Here is a 20,621-nt window from a genome sequence, read left to right on the forward strand (position 1 = left end):
TCTTTTGTGCAAAGGCTTCTTAGATCCCGTTTTCCCATGGGATCTTCATGCACACCATCTCTACCCAGCCCAGACAGCCCTGATCATAAAGCTAGGGTGCCATAATTGTCAACTAAAACACCCGGACAAAAACATAGGACCAAATCTCGACCAAAACTGAGGACAAACTGCCAGGACAAAAACTCAGCCCTCCAAAATGTAGGACCATTTAAGAAAAATGGAGGGCTTAATGTCCACATTTGGGCTGAGTTTTGTCCTGCAGTGTCCTACCCGGTTCTCGATTTGTCCTACATTTTGTCCCGGCGTTTTAGTGGACAACTTATGCCAACCCTAACCTAAAGCCAAATTCCTCACAATATCTGCATGTCTTCTATCCTATCTGTGTCTTGTTGCAATCCACTGTAATTGTTCTTTCTAACCAAAGCAGAGAGCTAGACTTGTACTTGGCCTGGTACGTATACTATACTCAACTATAGATGACCTCAGTATAAATTGGAGGAGGTTTTGAGACTAAATTATGTATATGCATGCAGGATGATGGGAGTGTAGCTCTTCCCTCTGGCTCGAAACTCACCACTGGTTGTGCACCGCGCTGACCAGTTTTGCCAGGTTTATAGCTTAGAGAGTTACAGAGAATAGGCTGAGCCCCAACAACTCCCAAGCCTTACTCTTGCTTCACAGAAGTCTTCACCCTTCTTCAGGATCAGCTGGTTCTTGTAGCTTCACAGACAAAAGAAAATCAGTATCTTATATAAAGATCTACTTATTCTACTATACGCTCCAAAACTATCCAACCAAACAATACTTACTCCTCACTATCCACTATACTACCCCTTACCCCAAAATACATTGGATGCAAATTATTATAGTCAATGGCATTGGTACCCACCATGTTGTCTGTTTCAACAGTAGGCATGTACACCTTCTCATTGGTTCTCTTTTCATCCTACAATAATGATTTCATATCTCAGCCTTGACCATTACAATTGTCAGTGTGTCAAATTATCCACTTTGCAATTCTGTCCTGGCAGTTAGGACTGTAATTCTATTAATTTACACCTGTTGGTTCCCAATTGGTTTGCTGAGTCACCTGACTCTCACCCACGTTTTATTTCATTATGTATAAACCATGTTGCTTTTTCTGAATGTACAGGGTAAAAACCGGGGCATGCAACAAAGGGTTTGTAAGAAATGAGGAGGAAAGGAAAAATATGATACCAAACAGTATGCTACTATTTTCCTGTCCAAGCATTCAAAAATGGCCAGAAGCAGTACCCACAGTGGAGAGCATAGAGGAGGTTGGTGCTTCTGTAGGTTCTCCCAGATGGACAAGCTCTTACCTTTTGCCACTCTGCTCAGAGAGGAGATGGATCCTATTTTGATTAAGGTACAGCACTTGCATTGACCTGTGGATGAGTCGACCCAGGTGTTTTGGGTCATTTTTGACTCAACTTTCTAGACTATACATGAGTATAAACAGTAACTATGGCCTGTTAAGAAGCCAAAATAAACTCTTCGGTCCAGTGAGAATGGGTTTCAATGATGCATGCGTCTAAGAGACCAGAAGCCCACCAAAGCCATGCTCCAGCTTAGGGTGGGCTTTGGTGTGGCTTCTGGACTCTTAGGACGCATGCATCATTGAAACACCATATCTCCACTGTGACTCGAAGCAGCTTTATTTTGGCTGTCTGTAACAGGCCTATATCTTCTCTTTCTCCTTGCAAACAAAACTATGGGGAAAGTTTCTACCTTGATTCAAATGCATTAGCCTCACCAACAGCCAGATGAACATTGCTTTGGGAGGTAGGTTTGTTTTATAGTGGAAGTCTACCTGAGTTTCTCCCCAGTTAGGATGTATTCTGATGAGAAGCTTTGCCTGCTGCTCAAAACAAGCCGATAGTTTCTGCTGGTGTTTTTTAATATCTGCTTTTGCATGAGTTATTCATTTGTCTGAACATTTTAAAGAAAACCCACAACCTTTCCCAAGATTTGACCAGGGGTAGGATGGGAGAAAGGGGTGAGATTGCTCCAAGGCTTCACAGAACTGAGGGTCCCCAACATACTGGCTCAAACAACTAAGGTCGGTGTACAAACAAGGTCATGTCAGCTGCATTCATTCTCTGGAAGAGTGAAGTCAACATGAGCCTGAGGGAACCTGAAGCATTGATTCGTCTCTTGAAGCCTGAATGAACAGTTGAGCCTATTCCATCTTTTCAAGGGGCTGGAACAATCCAAGGCCTAGTATTCAGGGGTGGACATTGCATGGCCATCTAAAAACTCATGGACTGAAATGCCCAGCATCCTTCACTATTAGCTGTGCTTCCCAGGGCAAGCCTAGACAGAACCAGTGCCAGTTCTTAGTTAAGTATCACATATTGCTTTTCCTCCAGTCCAACATTCTTATTCTGTTTCTTTTTCTAATCTGATTTTCCCAATGAATGATTTACAAATACTTTGATTTTTGGAAGCGTTCTGGTATATACCCTGTCTCACAGACTTCTTGTTGTTCTGTGCCTTCGAGTCATTTCTGACTTATGGCAACCCTAAGGCATACCTATCACTGGGTTTTCTGACTCACCCAAGATCACCCACCCAGTGGGTTTCCATGGCCAGCCAAACAAGGAATCAAATCCTGAACTCCAGAGTCCTAAACTCTTAATCCTATGCTCCAACCGCTATACCATGCTGGCTCTCATCTCACAGATGCATGTATCCAGTGGTGCATACCCAATCATTCATTCACTTTGGGACTTCAGAGCAGTGGCTTTCTGCACTCTATGGTAATGTCCTAATATTGTTAAGTTTTCCTTTTGCCTCCTGTTAAAGAAAGATTGCCTAGCCAACAAACTGGTTTAAATGGTCACTGGTGAATAAATTACAATTAAAACTACATCCCTAAACTGTACCTTACAAATCACAGACACCCACACAGATACACAGACATACATACACCCATACATATGTACACTTGTCCCTCCACATTTGCTGCTTTGACATTTGTGGATTTGATCATTCACTGATTTTATTAATATGTTCTCTCTAGGACTATCTTGGTCCTCCAGTGCAACTCTATGGTCAACTTTAACCAAAAGTCCCACTGAAGGTTCTAGAGAGAACACTTCACGAGGCATTTGTAGCTCCTCCAGCACAATTGTATGGTCAGTGTCTGGCAAATGCTGACACAGAGTTGCACTGGAGGACCTAGAGATTCCTAGAGAGGAGTCCTCTCAGGTAAAAACATAGTGTTTTTGTTATTTGTGGTTTTTCCATATCCACAGGGGTTTTGTGCCCCAAATCCCAGCAAATGTGGAGGGATGGGTGTATATACACACATACACAATATGTATAGACACACACATGCATATATATTTATATGTATATATACACACATACAGAGAGAGAGACATATATATATATATATACACACACACACACACACACACCACACAGATTTATATTGTACACACACAGGCAAATAGACACAGACATATAAGCACACAGAGAGACACAAACTCAGAGAGATGTGTGTGTAGACACCCCCCTCCCCAGGCTCAGAGAGGAGCCTTGCTGCCCTCTGCCTTTCCCCAACCCCTGGCTTTCCCATCTCTAGTTCTGCTGGGCAACTGCATGGCCTCCTTTAATCGAACTTGAAACCGGAATTGGCAACCAAGCGAGCCCCAGAACGGTGGCCCTCCACCGGCCGAGGCCCTGCGCTGGAGCCCCTCTCGCCCGCCCCCCTTGCCTCCGCTCCGCTCCCCGGGAGGAGGGCAGCGAGACAGAACCCCCTCTTCCTCCTCCTCCTCCTCCAAGGAGGACAAGCCCCCCCAATGGAGGACATCCAAGAAAAATGGAAGACTGGATCAAAGACAGATATAGATATACAGACACACACTTGTGGGTCCTGCTCAGAACGGAGGGTCTTTGGGGGCTCCTCCTGGGCAGAAGAAGGTGATGAAATGGAGGCCATGAGGTCCTGGAGGAGGGCCCCTCTGCTGGCCCTCTCCCAAGGGAGGCTTCTCAGGGAAAGGCTATCTGGCACAGGAGCCCCCTTCCCTCGGGGATCCCTGAATGCAGGGGGAGGGGATCGTGTGCCTTGGCAGCTGTTGCTGGACTGCAACTCCCCTCAGCCCCCGCCAGCCCGGCCAAGGCAGAGGGAGGAATGCAGCCCTGCTTCCCATCCCTCTGCCTTGAGGCCTCCCTCTCTCAGCCTCCTCAGGGGGAAGGCGGCCAAGGGAAAAGCCTCCTCTAGACAAGCCTGGCCCAGAAAATCCCCTCCCCAAGGCCTTGAAGGCGCGCAGTGAGTGAGCCTGTGCTGGGCTTCCTTGGCCAGAGTTGCTCAGAGGAGGCCAGAGCTTTACCTTGGAGGCTGAGAGAGTGGCACTCACTTAGGGGGCTCCCTGGCCCAGCCGGGATTCGAACCCAGAGCAACCCAGAGAGGCAAAGCCCACCCAAGGCTCCCCGCCCTTTCCCCAATTTGGCGGCGTGCGCGTCCCCGGGGCAGCGTGCGTGCTCGCCCCCGCGGTCTGCAGGCTTCTGGGTTCGGTCGCCTTCCTCCTGCTCCTCCTCCTCCTCCTCCTCCTCTCTCTCTCTCTCTCTCTCTCTCTTTCTTTCCTTCCTTCCTTCCCTCTCTCTCTCTCTCCTTGCCGGGCATGAAGATGGTGGCCAGCGTCCGGGTGCAGAAGCTGGTGCGGCGGTACAAGCTGGCCCTTGCCACGGCGCTGGCCATCCTGCTGCTCCAGGGCCTGCTGGTGGTGTGGAGCTTCAGCAGCCTCGAGGAGGAGCAGGAGGAGGGCGGCCAGCAGGGCCAGGTAGGGCGTCCTCCTTTCCCCTGGCGGCTCTGGCAGGGCTCCGTTTCCAGCCCTCCATGTTGAGCAGGACCAAGAAGCGTGCATTGACACCTCCAGGAGCCGGTTTGGAGCTCCCCTTTGGGAAGGTCCTCCATTTCTGCCCAAGAGGGATTCCAAAAGGTCCTCCACTTTGAGCATCACTGAGGCATACATTGACATCTCTAGGAGTGTTTGGAGCTTTTCCTTGGGAATGCCTTCCCTTTCCCCCTTCTCTCCAGAAGGAATTCCCAAAAGGTCCTCCATTTTGAGCAGGACCAAGAAGCATGCATTTACATTTCTAGGAGTGTTTCGAGCCTTTAGCTAGAAATGTCCTCCATTTTTCTTGAAAGCCCTCCATTTCTACTTTCTGTCCAGGAGGAATTCCCAAAAGGTCTTCCATTTTGAGCAGGACCAAGAAGCATGCATTGGCATTTCTGGGAGTGTTTGGAGCTCTTCTTTTTTCCTCACTGTCCTCCATCTCAGGGTGCCTTGTCCTCCTTTGGGATTAAGATATCTGATCACTCTGGGTGGGAAGGAAGGGAGCCCTTGGGGGCAGAGGGCCTAGAAACATCCTCCTTTTTCCAGGCCATGGCCTACATTCCATCCTTCTATCCAGGAGGAATCCCACAATTTGCTCCATTCTGAGCATAGCTAAGAAGCATGGATTTATATCTGTATGAGTGTCTTTAGCTTTTCCTTGGCCAGATCCACTATTTTTATTGCGTGTTCTACATTTTGAGATGCCTTATCCTCCTTTGGAGTTAGGACCCCTGGTCACCCTGCATCAGGGCCAGATGGACAGAAGGGGGTTTCAGGCGTGGGGATGGAGGTGGGGATGGGGACTCTCCCGACTGAAGGTGGAGGGGGATCTGTTGCCCCTTAGGGTCAGACATGATCATGCATTAAAACCCTGGACAGGTGGTGTTGTGGAGCAGACCCCTTGGTGGGGTCGGTTGTGCATGGAGGACTTGGGGGAGCCTGGTAAGTAGCAAGCTCTTGATGGCTGACTGATGGTTGAACCACGTGTGATGGTTTGGCACAAGGTAACCAGACATCCTCCTATTTTCCAGGACATGCTGTACATTCCAATTGTCAGTTCAGGAGGAATTTCAAAATGTCCACCATTCTGAGCATCATTAAGAAGCATGAGTTTATATTAGTGTATTTAGGTTTGTTTGGGGTTTTTTTGTTTGTTTGTCACATCCTCCATTTTTCTTGAATGTTCTACATTTGGGGTGCCTTGTCTTCCTTGACAGTTAGGACCTCTGGTCACCCTGATCCTGCATCCCAAGGATCTGGGCACTGGCCATTTTAAAATTAAAACTGGAGAGAGAGGATGCCACGCATAGTGAAGGTGGCATTTTAGCATGCAGCTGGCAGGCCTATCCAGACACTTTTAAATCATGACTTTTTAATCTGTATGTGAACCCTTATGAGTGTATTTTAATGATTATATAGCCTTGTATTTTAAGTGTAGGGTTATCTGTTTTTGACTGTGTTAAAACACATTTTTACTTGTGTTTTAACATGTTGTACCCCACCTCGAGTCTTCAGGAAAGGTGGGAAAGAAATAAAATGTATTATATTATTGTAGTTATTATTCAGACAGCCCTCCTTTTCTCTACCTGTTTGCTCTGAGATAATTGCTTCTAAATTCAATGGAGACATCTCCCAAGAATCTAGGAGCAATGTAAGCATGTTCATGGAAGCAATACCTCCAAACTTACACACAGGAAAGAATGTATCTTTAAAAAATGTTTGTCACATTGTTAGGTACGGAGATAGGACATTGTCTTTGTTTTTGGGCTTGCTCCTAAGTAAATGCAGTATCTTATACTGTATACCCATTCAGAAAATTTGGTGTAGCAATTTAAATTGGGTATGGAAACTGTAGAGCAGTTGGTGCATTGCTCTGTTGGGTGACTTGAAGGCGTAGACACAAATACACGTTTTGTAATGAGACTCAAACTCTGCTAAGCTCAATTACCAAGGTTTGAACCAGAGAATTTCTGTTGTGTAAGGTAAAGGGAGAAAATTTGTGTTTTATCAAACAATTGTCCCTTCCTGGTATCTGTAAAATGTAAAGTAAAACATGTGGCGGTGCTAGGCCAAGATGTAATAAAGGGCAGAAAGTGTTTAAACATAGGCCTGTTACAGACTGCCAAAATAAAGCTGCTTCGGGTCTCTTTGGAGGTATGCTATTTAAACGATGCATGGCTCCTAAGAGTCCGGAGGTCGCGCCAAAGCCACACTCCATTCCTAAGCACTGGAGTGCAGCTTTGGTGCAGCTTCCGGATTCTTAGGATGCATGCATCATTTAAACAGCATACAGTACCTCCAAAGAGACCTGAAGCAGCTTTATTTTGGCAGTCTGTAACAGGCCATAGCTTTCCTCAATTTGAGGAAAATTGATACCCTCCAGACATACTGGACTATAGTTCTCATCATCTCCAACCCGCAAGGGAGCATGCTGGTGTTGTAGGCAATCTGGATTGCAACAGGTTTTGGAGAATTGTATTCAGTGGTAAACTGAGCAAAGACTTGATCACACCAAGAATAAACACTTTTAGGAGGGGGGAAAAACAGAATGGTGAGTTACATTTAGACACTGCCTTGTGGGCAAATGCTGCTATGAGGTGAGCTGGTAGAGCCATGATGGCAAGCCTATGGCACGTGAGCTATGGGTAGCACGCAATGCCATGTTGCCCAGCACAGGCCAGGGAGAAGGAGGAATGGGCATACGCATGCCCATTGTTGTTGCTCCCTGCCTTTTTCCAGCCTCCATCTGTCTCCAGAGGGACAACTGGGGGCAGGAAAAGGTCCGTGGGGAGGAGAAACAGGCGCGTGCCCACTCCCCCCCCCCCACAGGACCTGCCTGACCCACATCTGCCTCCCCAGGGATCGCTGTGGGTCAGGAAGGGTCCGAGGGTGGGTGGAGGAAAGGGCACTTGTCCACTCCTTCTCCCTTCCCCACGGGCCCTGCCTGATCCATAGCTGCCTCTGGAGAGACATCTGGAAGCCAGAAAACGGTGCTGGGGAGAAGGAGCCACCCCTCTTGGGCATTAGTTCTAAGTCTTTGACCCTGCTGATCCTTTGGACTTCAGAATCCCTGACCATTGGCCATGCTGGCTGGGGCTTCTGGGAGTTGAAGCTCAAAACATCTGAAAGACCAGAGCTTGAGAACCACTGATGTAAGGGATGCCAGACTTGGACTGAGGTGCTCTGATCCTGCAGTTCAAAGGTCAATTTGTGTGGCCTTTTCCTTCCCCTCTCTTGCCATGCTTTCAAACACGCATTGGTTTGGGTTTCTCCCCATAGCCAACTCATTAGTAATGTACACACACATTGACTTCTCAAGCAGAGTGGGTTGTGAACTGAACACATGGTGAACTGTTCACAATGTAGGTCACAATATCCAGTTCACTTGAGGAAGGAAACTGAACGTGGGGCAAGGGAGAAGGATGCCTACACCAGCAGTCATTAAATGAGCCTTCGGATCTATAATTGAAAGATTAAAATAATAATCAATAGAATTTTGAATGTTTGAGAAATTATCACTTTGTTCCATATGAGAAAACCCTAATACTGTTGGGTGCCTTGACCTCAAGTGAATAATGTAACGTGTGTGTGTTTAAAAAACTGAAATAATTTTAATTGATTTAAAACAGAAAATGAATCTGACACATGTTCGCTAAGTGCATACACTAAAGCCTTTGGAGCACCCATAGCATTTCAACTACTTTATGCTATAGCAAATAAGTTAGCTAGCATGGACTAATTCTGATTTACACAGTTAGAATTTGCATATTTCCCCTGATGTTCTGCATCATCTTTAGAAGATTTTCCAAAGTTACAATTTCCAGAGCCTGTTGACCAGAACGTCTGGTTTATATCTTAACGTAGAGGTACTAGTACATAAAAAGGGTGAAACCTTTACTGTACCATTAAATTGTCTCATTTAGTTGGATCGGATCCCTTCTGGCTCCACCACAGGAATTGCCAGCCTGCCTCTGATGTAGTGCATTTTGTGGGCTAATCAGGAAGAGTCTCTTTTCCACTTTCTGGTTTGGAAAATCAGATGTTATGGGTTTCTTACGGATACTTTCTCTTTAAAAAAAGAAGAGAAACATCTTTTGAAAATTTCTACCATTGTCCATAAATAGAACTTATTTGGCTGACTGGCTGGCTCCTGGTTATGCAGGTCTAAGGCATTTTGCTCTTTAAGGCAGAGCAGAGTATGGTTCTTCACACACACACACACACACACACACCATGCAGAAAACCCTAAGCCATGTTCGCTTATTTTGCTACATTAGACACAAAATTTCATAAACACTTCCATTCCCTTTGCCTGTTAAGATACAGTGATACTGTGATCATAATACTCAATAATAAACAATTTGCTATCTTTACGTAACATATAAAAATCTACTGCATGTGGTGACTTCTTCAGCCTGCCTAATGGAATCACCAGCCCTGTGATCTGTGAAAAAGAAAAATATATGCTTGGTGTGCTTTGTTCAGAAGATACAACAGGTCTCAAAAGGACTGCGAGAGAATATGATCCTTTCCACAGTTCAGGAGTGCTTGAGTCACAGCTTTTCATGTTTACACCAATTGCTTTCTGACTAAACATAGTGGGATAAGCCACACTGACAAGGAACAAATTAATGACAGGATTCTCCTACAAGAATAGCTAGTTCTAGGATCTATAGATGCAATAGTTTAAAAAGAAGAGACCAGAGATCAGTTAAGGTAGACCACGAAAATGTTCTTTTGAAGGGTTATAGATGAAAGGCTTTTGTTTCATGCTCTAGTTCTGCTTGGTTGCTTTTGGGCCAGTTTACAAGTTGAAGAAAAATGGCATGATAAAGATTGCTAGAGGTTCTCCTTTACAAGACCAGACCATATTAAATTTCTTAAGTCTTTTAAAGATGCTGTAGGACTTTTTGTTATTGTTGTTGTTGCCTTTTCCCCCCTACCATTTGCAGATCTCTCATTCCCTGAAAGTGCCACTGACTTGAAGCAGAAAATTCTGGAATTGTTATTCTAGTGTATTCTTATTTTTTTTTTTAGTGCAACAAGTTCACACACAGACCAAAAAAAATCCTCTTAATGTGGGGCTCTTTTCATGATGTGTGAAAGCCCTGTTTGGTTGCTGCAGTCTGAACATATGTGTGACTTCTCAGAAAAATTTACTAGATTTAAAGCAGCTGTTTTGGTTCTGTTTTGCAGAAAACCTTCCCTTCAGTGTCAGCTTTCTTTTTCCTGTTTTCCTAACTTCCTGAAGTTCTGTTTTTCAGAGAAAGTATCTTGCAAGATAATAGGTTGGTGCTAAGAATAGAGAGACTGTTACAGGACGTGGGCGAGGGAGGGGAAGGAGACAGAAGAGCTTCCAACTGAAGAATCAATACAAACTCAGAACACTGGTCTTCTTGTGGGCAGTGCTGTTCTCTGACAGAGAAGGAGCTGTGGCAAGAAAGGGAGGAGATGGAGCCCTTTAAAGCAAGCCTTTGAAGGGTCCACAAAAGAAATAAGAATCCAGACCTCAGCTTGATTTGAAATGAAAGGATGTAGCTTTTGCCAGTTGTAAGGGGTGGCTTGTGTCCCCCCCCCCAAATCCTGGCTGTTCAATACAGTACAATTGGCTTTGTCCAGAATAGGGTAAAAGTGCAAGTAGAGGCAGCTATTTATTTTCAAGATTTGTGTTGCCTGTACATGTCCTTTCTACTTTCCTTGGAGTATAAACGGTCTATGTGTGTGCATGTTTATCATGTAGTCTTCTTATATAAACTAGCCTTCCCCAGCTTGGTGCCATCTGAATAAATTGTGTCATAACTTCCATAATCTGACAGACAGCATAAATTCTGGAATTATGGGGGTTATTGACCAACATTTCAGGTTGGGCCCGCTTGGGAAAGCCTAATAAATCCCAAGGTTATAATCCTATGCATACAAAGAATCCAGTAGAAACAGAACTCCAGAATGCACTCACTTGAAAGTAAGTCCTATTGAAATTGCTATGCCATTACTAAATAAACACAGTTGTTGTCCAGCTGTACAGACTTCAGGTGCTTGAAACCTGTCCAAATTGTATTGTTTGTCTCCTAAAATATCATCTCTGTTCCAGCTGGGAGAAATAAGACACACCTCCATGAATACTTAGTGCTAATCTTATTTATATCTGAGTTACCTCCCAAAAGGAAATTAAACTTTCACATCAGTATTACATCTTTTTGCATATTGAGACACAGAAAAGAAAGCATTATAAAACTAAGAAAAGAAAACCCATCTCAGTTCAGTCATAAAGCATTATTTGAAACATATCTCACAGCCTCTTTATTGATTATACAATTTTGACTGGAGGCTAATCTTTCATCACACTCCCCATTTCACACATTTGGGGATGACCCAGTACATTTTGCTGTCCGGAAGTAGAACAACAAATGTTTTCCCATACACACATCCACACACAGCTGAGTAGCAAATACCCAAGAATAATCAAGTTACGTAAACCCTAAAAAACTTGGAACTGGGCTGTCTGACAGATCACCTTCCCTTGTGACCATATCCTTCCAGAAGCAATTGCAATAGCATTTCCATTTCCATACCAATTCATAGTGAACTATGCATCTTTAAATGGTTTACAATCTGTAAGCCAGTTGCCCCCAACAAGCTAGGTACTCATCTTACTAATCTATGAAAGAATGGAAGCTGAATCAACCTGGAACCGGCAGGTATAGAAAGAATAGGAACTGGTATAAAAATAATAACTGGGTAGCTGAAGCAGAAAAATATACAAATATGTGTTCCACCTCCCTTGCTGCCTCTTCATGTCATCCCAAATGGGCTGCCAAAGATGGCCAACTAATTTTCCTTCATAGCAGGGCTGGTCTGTTACCATCCCCTTTGAGCTGTGGATTCCTATTTGCATGTACAGTCAGAGAAAGATATTTGGCTTCTGTTGTAGTCTGTTGACTACAGAACTCTAATTCTGAAGACGACTGATGCTGTAAAAATACATGATTTGAACATTAATTTGTTGGGTCATTGGAGGTATTTGACCACTGTTTCACCACAACGACAAGGAAAGTGGGAAGTGTATTTATTTGCTTCCAGTCTTTCTTCCGTTACACATATTGGAAGTGTCCTTATTTACCTCCTCAGAGCAAAATTGGGACGTTACTTTGGAAAGAGACTGGGACCATAACTCATTGGCAATGTGTATGTTTTGCACAGAGAAGTTCTGGTTTCAGTCGTTGGTTTATTGTTGTGTGCCTTCAAGTTGTTTCTGACGTATGGTGGTCCTATCTTGGCAAATTTCTTCATATCATCTACTGGGTTTCCACGGTCAAGCCAGAATTGGAACCCTGGTCACCAGAGTCCAACACTATACCGCAGTTTTCTGTGAGTTTTTCGGGCTATGTTGCCATGTTCTAGAAGAGTTTTTCCTGATGTTTCACCAGCATCTGTGACTGATGTCTTCAGAGAATGATGGCATGGAAGTGAGTGGAGTATATATAGATACTGTGGCGGGATACACACCGCCATATAGTACGTATTGTATACGTACTAGGGTTAGGAAGGGACAGTGCTTCCGCACCCCCCTAACCCTAGTACGTATACAATACGTACAAGATGGCGCCGGCCCTTCTACATGGCCGGCGCCATCTTTACGTACTGGACGCATAGCGTCCAGACGTGTCGCGGCGCTAATGACGTAGCAAATGCGCCCTTGGCGCTTCGCTATGTCATCCGTGCACCGCAGAAAGAAGCTCCGAAATTGAGCTTTTTTTTTGCTCCGCGCGGGAGCCGCGCGGTTTGGATGCTGCAGCTCCCTCGCGGAGCAAATGGCGCCGGCGGGGGAACGCCACAAAGCGGCGGTTTGTATCCCGCCTGTGTGACCTTTGGTTGAGAGCATCTGATTTACATGTTAATCTGTGTGTGCATCTGTATTGAATGGCAAGGCCTCAGGGTGTCTATTTAATTGATGATCCATCATCTGCTGGGAAATCCCCTCACCCTGCGTGGTGTTCATTTGCATGTTTTGAGTTTTGATTTTGGTGTTTTTGAGGACTGGTAGCGAAACCTTGTTTACTTAAAGGTTTCTTCTTTCCGGTTGTAGTTGTTTAGGTGTTTGTGGATTTCAGTGGTTTCCCTGTGCATCCTGGCCCGATAATTGTTAGCATGGTCCAGAATTTCAGTGTTTTCAAATAGCATTTTATGCCCAGGATGGCTTACAACATGTTCTGCTACTGTTGATTTTTCTGGCTGGCCCAGTCTACAGTGTCTCATGTTCCGTGATTCATGTTTGAACACTGTTTGGTGGTCCCTATGTAAACTTGTCTGCAGCTGCATGGTATGCAGTAAATTCCTGCATCCAAGACAGGGTGTCTCTTCTCCTTCGCTGAGTGCAGCATTTGGTGGATTTTCTTGATCAGTTTGTAGATCATTTGCAGGTTGTGTTTTCTCATCAGTTTCCCCATTCTGTCTGTGACTGTTTTGATGTACGGTAAAAATACCTTCCCTTTGGGTGGTCGTTTGTCTTCACTCCTCTGGGTTTTTCTGAGTCTGGCAACCCTTCTGATGTCTGAGCTGGAGTAACCATTAGCTTGTAGAACCCAGTCTAGATGCTTCAATTCATCTTCCAGGAAGTGGGGTTCACAGATCCTTTTTGCCCGGTCTACCAGTGTTTTTATTGTGCTCCTTTTTTTGTCCTGGGTGATGGTTGGAGTTCTTGTGTAGGTATCTGTCCATGTGTGTAGGTTTTCTGTTTATTGTGTGGCCCAAACTTTGGTTTGGTTTGTGGTTAACCAGAACATCCAAGAATGGCAATGTTCCTTCCTTTTCTTTTTCCATTGTGAATTGGATGTTTGGGTGGATGTTGTTCAGATTATTCAAAAACACTGTCAGATCTTTTTCCCCGTGGCTCCAGATGGTGAAAGTGTCATCCACATATGGATGTGGAGTTTTTTGGTGCTGTTTCCAAGGCTTATTTTTCAAAGCGTTCCATGTAAAGGTTTGCTATAATGGGGCTCAGGGGGCTTCCCATGCCTAACCCATCTCTCTGCTCATAGAATCCATTGTCCCACTAGAAGTATCTTCTACAACATGGTTCCAATATGTGGATAACACTTTCATCATAGAACATCCATGAAGATTTGTGGTGGTTAAAGAGGAAAATACCCCTATTTATTTATTTATTTATTTATTTATTGTGAACCAATTCTATGGCTGGGGCTAGGACACTGGAAAGGTTACTTTTCCAAGCTGTGCTAGGAACTAGCATACTGGGTTAAGTTGTTTTGTGCTTATTCAAGACTTGAAGAACCCTCTTCTGTCATTGAAGGGAACAGGTTACAAGCTGACTCTTTTGACTGGCGGACAGTTTGAACTTTCTGCATTTGCTGTGCCCAATGCCCATTCTGCCAGTGAGGACTTCTGTTATTATTTCCTGCTCTTCAGGTTCCACGTGCCCAGAGCTGATCTCAGGGGATCTGCTCCAGGTCTTGAATGGGTTATGCTGACCATTGGCTGTGAAAGCATCTCTTTTCTTCTTTGCCTACAATCAGCTTGTAACTATATAATCCTGGCTTGGGTACCATGTGTTTCTTCCTTTCCCCTCACAAAACAAAGTTACAGTTCTGTAACAATTTACCCTTTGTAACAGAAATAAGGACATTGGTAAGAGCAGGTGTATTCACTGTGATGGTCTCTGCAAGCCATTGGCTCCTGGTCTGTGATAAGTTTCCAGGAAATTATGGGAATGCAATAATATGGTACCAATCCCTGACACGCTGGGCAAAAAGATGTATAGCAGTTAGCTTAATAAACATTGGGATCTAGTATAAAGAACCAGGTTTAAATCCCGCTCAGCCATAAATCTCCCTGAGTGATTAAGTGAAGGACACGCAAAAAAAATTGCTGATTTTTTAAAAAATGTTAATACAAATGCATGTTTCTGAGGCGTCTATAGACAATTGCTCCCCTTGCCTCTGCGCACAAGAGGCCAAAGGCCCCGGCGGCAGGAACGGGCTGGGGCCGGTCCCAAGGCCTCGCCGGGCCACATCCGGCCCACGGGCCGCAGGTTGCCTACCCCTGTCCTAACCTATCTTGCAGAATTGTTGAGAGAATAAAAGGAGAGAGGTAAACCATGGTAATTTCCTTGAGCTACTCAAAGGAAAAGTAGAATATAAATGTAACAAATAATACATTTGTGCACATAGTACTCATTTATGTGTGCTTTAGTTTATCTTCTGGCAAAAGTGTAGATAGTTGTATATAAAAGATCCACAACCCTCCATCAAAATTAATCTGTATCTTCCTTTTCAATCTTGTTGTTTTGGAGTGAGTAATGAAATTGGCCATTTCATAACTGCCTTCTTAAGATTTATCATGGGTTTTGGCCATAGTGTACAGGGTTAGTTTAGAATACTATATGGTCCATAAGAGTTTTACTTCTGTCCCAGAATTGGCTATCGCCCCGTCGCGCTGAAGGACCTAGAGGTTCCTGGAGAGAACACTCCACAAGGCATTTGTAGGTCCTCCAGTGCAATTCTGTGGTCAGTGTTTGGCAGAGTTGCACTGGAGGACCTAGAGGTTCTTAGAGAGGTGTTCTCAGGTAAAAACATAGTGTTTTTGTTATTTGTGGTTTTTCCACATTCATAGGGATCCTGTGCCCCTACCGTCAGTGAATGTGGAGGGAAGATTGTACTTCTCACAAAATTAATGGGGGGAAGAGTTTCTGCTAATTTAACCAGGCTCTCAAGGTAGCAGACATAAGCATGTAAAGAAATGCTCATTAGGGTGGAGAAATCAAAGTGCCTTATAGTTCACTTGACAGAAAGTGGTAGAGCAAGAAGAATCCTTAATGTTAGTGAACTGATCATTTGTAAAACAGTTCCGGAGGGTTTCTGAGCACATTGGTGTGGTGCCAAAAATCCCCAAATCATTTAATATCTTAATCAAATTATTATGCAAATAAAAGGTGGAGGACATTCAAGATTCCATGTTGATGATAAACAGAAAGAAATACACAACAGCAAGACATTGATTAATCTAGATGTTAAGCATTGTATGTCTGTTTTTAACATACTGTCACAGATTCTATAAAATTCATTCTTGGTTTTTCAGTTTCCTGTGACTAGAGAAGTTAATAACAATTGTGTGTTATTAACACATTCTGTTGTGTATTTATTACGCTGCATGACTGGCTTCCACAATTTTGCAATCTTACCATCATCACTATGTTTTTCCATCTCCCTGAGAATATTGGCATTGACAGTGCCAGGTAGAGGAGCGAACTGTAGCTTGCTGTTTCTTGTGTTTTGCACATGGCTTTCTTCTTAGAAGGACAGTAGCTCAGTAGAGAACACCATGAGAGTTGAACTTGCAGGCACAGGTAACCATTTTTAAAAAAAACTAGGAGCCCTTTTTCACTACACAATAATAATGCTATGGTTCCACTTTAACTCCCATGGCAGCATACTGTGGAATCTGGAATTAGCAATTGAAGGGAAAGCCTTTAGAATCCTCAGCCAGGGAGCTCCTTTGGTTCCTTTGATCATACTACAAATCTCAGGATTTCACAGGATGCAGCCATGGCAGAAAAAATGGGATCATAGAAATATAACCGAAGGGTGAAGGGGCCCTAGAATTGAGGGGTGGGACCTGATAGCTTCTGGGTGTTTGGGGTTATCACCTCCAGAATTTCTGATCATTGATCTGACTAGCTAAGACTTCTGTGAGCTATAGTCAGAGACAATCTGAGTGAACAAGGTTGCCTACCCCTGGATTAAATTGACTGACCTGGTATAAGAGCATCAAATGATGTGGAGACCATGGCTCAAATCCTCTAGAGTCACTATGTCATTGTGAAATTAGTAGTACAACCGGTTGTGTCTTCCTAGCGGTTGCATAATTAGGGCCACCAATATTGTCCATCATTCCCACAAGCACACAGAGAACCTTCCTACTTGCTTTTTTTCTTGGTGGGCAGGATGCTAATCACCTCTTACAGACGGTTGAGCTCAAGACTACTGCAGCCGTCATACTACTGGTTGGATAACTGTGGGATCCAGTATAATTGTGCTGGCATATATTAACATGATGTTGAAAGTGGAGAGATCATGTTCCCATCCTCATGTTTAAGGGACACGAATAGGAAATATGACTCAATGGTGGTAAAGCCTACCAAGAGATTTTCAATATAACATTCTAGGCTAAATATTGTCCTTAAAAAGTGAGCCAAGTGAAGCTGTGGATAAAGATTTGTGGTATGCTGGTGTGGTTAAGTTTTGCTCAGTACCTAAGATTGGTCTGAACATTCCAAGAATAGAAAGAGAGGCATGATCTTGGTCACAGAGCATCATAGAGCCTGTGCCACAGTTTTATGTTAAGCGTTGCATATGGAAGTTAATCTCAGTCTTTTTGGTTTAGACTTCCAAGGTTTTCCTGGTGGCTGGTGCCCTCATTGTGACTCCTTGTACTGCTCTTTTGGCCATAAAAATAAGTGAATTACTTCTGCAGGAGGGGCAGGCCCTTTCCTTCACTGTTCAACATTTAAAAGTGCACATTTTTTCAAACCAGAAGTGGACTTCCTCTTTTTCTTTCTGGCTCTCAGAAGGCCACATGGGCAGAAAATTGGCCGTGGAACTGCTGTAGTTGCCAATCCTGCTTCAAGCAATCCTCAGTTGTAATGGCTAGGGCCTGGGAAAGACCTTCACTTAAGCAGTGCTTTAAAATTTTAATTTGGGGGACTCCAGCCCCTAGAATCTCCCAGCTAGCATATCCAATAACTATGTTACCTGGGGGATTATAGTGCCCTCCAAAGGAACCTATCCAGTTTTTACACTTAACACTTTAGAGAGCTACTGCTTTCAAAGATAGTTTTGCCCAGTTGACTTATTTAGGTCCTGTGTGCATGAATGACCTTCTGTGGCAACTTGTTTTTCACTGAACCATGAATAAAGTCATTGCCAAGAAGGTCCTCGATGTGGAAGTGCTGGTGTGAGATGTGGTCAGGCAGACAATATGGCAGAGCAGGGAGCACCACCTGGGCACAGACTGTGGCATATTTTGCATTGTTTCAGGAGTTACATGGGTAACTTGCTCATCATAAAATGTTGTGAATTAGGTGTGATTGGTTATACAGTAGAAGTTGTATTGATAAGTCATGGTTATTTCAGACATAGGTGCTAAAATAATGCTGGAAGAGATGCAAGTATAAGCCAAGCCTATTCAAGGTCATTTCTATGAAAGAATTTGGTTGTAACAATAAAGAGGGCAGTATGGGAAAGAGAGAAGTGTGTTTATTAATTATAATGAATAAGGATTAAGCCCACCTCAACTTTGAATTGTGTGTAGTGTAATTAGGAGATTTTAATGCTTCCTAATCAGTTCTGACAATGAATGTCACTGGACTGGATTTATACTTTCTTAATAAAGGTTTTCTAAGTGTTAAGTACTGAAGCCTGGATTTTTGAACTAGTATCCTGTTGGGCTTGACACACTGCATGTGGGTACTGGAGATACTAGATGTTATGAGACAACTATTCTTCAGTGGACAGTTTTATCAGTAAATCTGCTCTCCTCCATTCTTTTGTAGATGGTTCAGAATGCAGCTGACAGGCTGAAGTTAAGTGGTAAGGAGAAGAATATGAGAGCACTGGCTCGGTGAGAAGCAAGAGGTCCACTCCTAGGCATGGCCAAGAAGTCCTACAGAAATGTTAAATAGGAGTTGGGAAGGAATTTGTTCTCTGTCTCCCTGGTTTGAGCAGAAGGCATTGCTTTGGCCCAGTGCAGCAATTAAGAGGCACTGAGTCTGTTAACTGGCAGCTGAAGAAAGGGCTGGGACAGGATGGATGTGCTCTCACCTGTCATGTTTCAGTTGAACAGTTCCTTCTGGGAGAGATGGATCTGTCTGCCACTGTGTCTTGTGGCTGCTATTTAGGAGGCTTACCCTGAATGCTCAAGCCATTCACATTGGGGGGTCGGAGTAGCAGACAGGTGTTTGGCAGTTTCCTTTCCTTCTTTGCCTTGTCATTTGCTCATCCAGGTTGAGTGCTGGCGAGAACATATTTGTCCTGAAGGGCATCTTCATTTGGGATGATGATGCAGTGGGCTTGTGCAGAAAAAAATGGGAGGTACATGCACAGATGCTGCAGGGCATTTAAATCTCAGAGTAAACAAAATATCTTTGCTTCAGAAGGAGGGAGTATGTGGAGGGGGGAGGCGGGTTGCAGTTTCTTCCAGACTGCAGCCTCCTTGCTCCCTCAACCTGTGATTGAAGCCAAGCTTCTTCTTTTCCAAAAGGATGCAGCCTTTCCTTTCTTCTGCGGGTGCCTGGCTGACCCTGTCAAGGCTGCATGATTTTGAACAGGGAGCAGAACTCCCCTTGTTTGCCCATCTCCTGCCTCAGCTCTCACCTCCTGAGTGAAGAAAACAGGTTTATAAGTCCCCAAACAGATGGTTCAGCCTGGTGACTAATGAGCTGTTATCTCTGCCTGCATGAAGTGGAAACCTGGGGAAGTTTTTGATCTTTGCTTGTATTTTTCCTGCTTAAAAACAGAGCTGCTGGTTTTAGACAAAAGCAACAGGATAAATTGGGTAGATTGCTGACTGTCAGGACATGTGTAAAAATCGAAAAGATGAGTTAGTGCAAATGGTATGGCCCCAGGCTGGCCCTAGGTGATTATTTTTAATAGCACCAAATGCCTGCTTATGCTGCAAGTTCATCTTCAGTTGTTTGGGCTTCATTCCCAGCTTTGCATACTGTAGCCTCCACTGGGTTGCAGGGTCAGTGAGCTTCAGCGGTCACCCTGAAACCATCTGGTTCTAAGGCATACCATTTCCTTGGCCTGAAACATTGGTAACCTAGCCATGCCTCAACATAGTACTCCTTAACTGTGACCTTTCTCCCTTCTGGATGAGGGCTATAGAGCCTGACCAACCAATAAAGAGAGAAGAAACATCTGATTCCCCACAATACTGTATCTCCTGAGGTTATAGAAACTGAACTACAGCAGTGTACATAATGAGAGGTGTGACCAGTTCTATGTCTGACGCTTTATGATTTCCAAGGAGAATTTTTTTAAGTACCCTCACTCTTTAAGGAGATGAAAGGAAGAGGTGGGAGAGTCACACTCAGCCATCCCCTAGGAGTCCACTGAAGATTCAGCTGCAGGCTTCATGAGCCTTGTCCGATGTCCTAACCAGCTCACCAATATAATTGTAGCTGAGGTTCCCTGGATAATTATATTCATTCTCTGCTCACACTGATGATGCACATCCAGAATGACACTGCTTCTGAAGCTGTGATCATGTGAACAGGCTTGCCTGAGGGTTTATTACAGATTAGCATCCTTATTTTGCAAGTGTTTGCATCAAGGCAGAGTGGGGCGGGTGTATAGCTCAAGCGAAAGCAAGTTCCTGAAGAAATCATCTTTGGTTTTAAACAACTTGACATTTTTGAGTCATGTGCTCTGATTTCTACACATGAATGCCATGTACTGAGCTATTGAAGTACTTCAGGGTTGGCCCTTTGATTGCAGTCATGGCAATTACTACAAATGCCCATTTTCACTTTAACCATTATCTTTACATGGACATGAAAACACCCTCATGTGAAGCACAACCTGTCCATTCTGCAGTAAAAAGTCAAGGTGAAGAATGCCTGAGGACCCAGGTTAAAACTGAGGATGGGTGAAGGCAGAGGAACATCTGTGGGTGAAACCAAAGTGTATACAAATAATGCTCACTTCTTTGAATGACTGCTTGTATGAATTGAAGGGGGGG

The 20,621-nt window shown here is 44.1% G+C and overlaps 2 protein-coding genes across 2 annotated transcripts in view; one reads left to right on the forward strand and one right to left on the reverse strand.

The window, feature by feature from the left end:
* The window catches only part of HEATR9 (HEAT repeat containing 9), a 61,881-nt gene extending 57,919 nt beyond the window's left edge, over positions 1–3,962 (reverse strand). Inside the window, exon 1 of the mRNA XM_042448113.1 lies at positions 3,893–3,962. The gene's annotated coding sequence lies outside the window, so the exon portion shown is untranslated. The remainder of the gene's footprint in view (positions 1–3,892) is intronic.
* A 537-nt stretch (positions 3,963–4,499) lies between these two features.
* Positions 4,500–20,621, forward strand: part of XYLT2 (xylosyltransferase 2) — a 44,298-nt gene continuing 28,176 nt past the window's right edge. The window contains exon 1 of the mRNA XM_042453357.1: positions 4,500–4,808. Coding sequence (XP_042309291.1) covers positions 4,650–4,808 — 159 coding nt within the window. The 5' untranslated portion in view covers positions 4,500–4,649. The remainder of the gene's footprint in view (positions 4,809–20,621) is intronic.

The sequence above is a fragment of the Sceloporus undulatus genome, chromosome 2 (genome assembly GCF_019175285.1).
Source record: "Sceloporus undulatus isolate JIND9_A2432 ecotype Alabama chromosome 2, SceUnd_v1.1, whole genome shotgun sequence".
Taxonomy (NCBI): Eukaryota; Metazoa; Chordata; class Lepidosauria; order Squamata; family Phrynosomatidae; genus Sceloporus; species Sceloporus undulatus.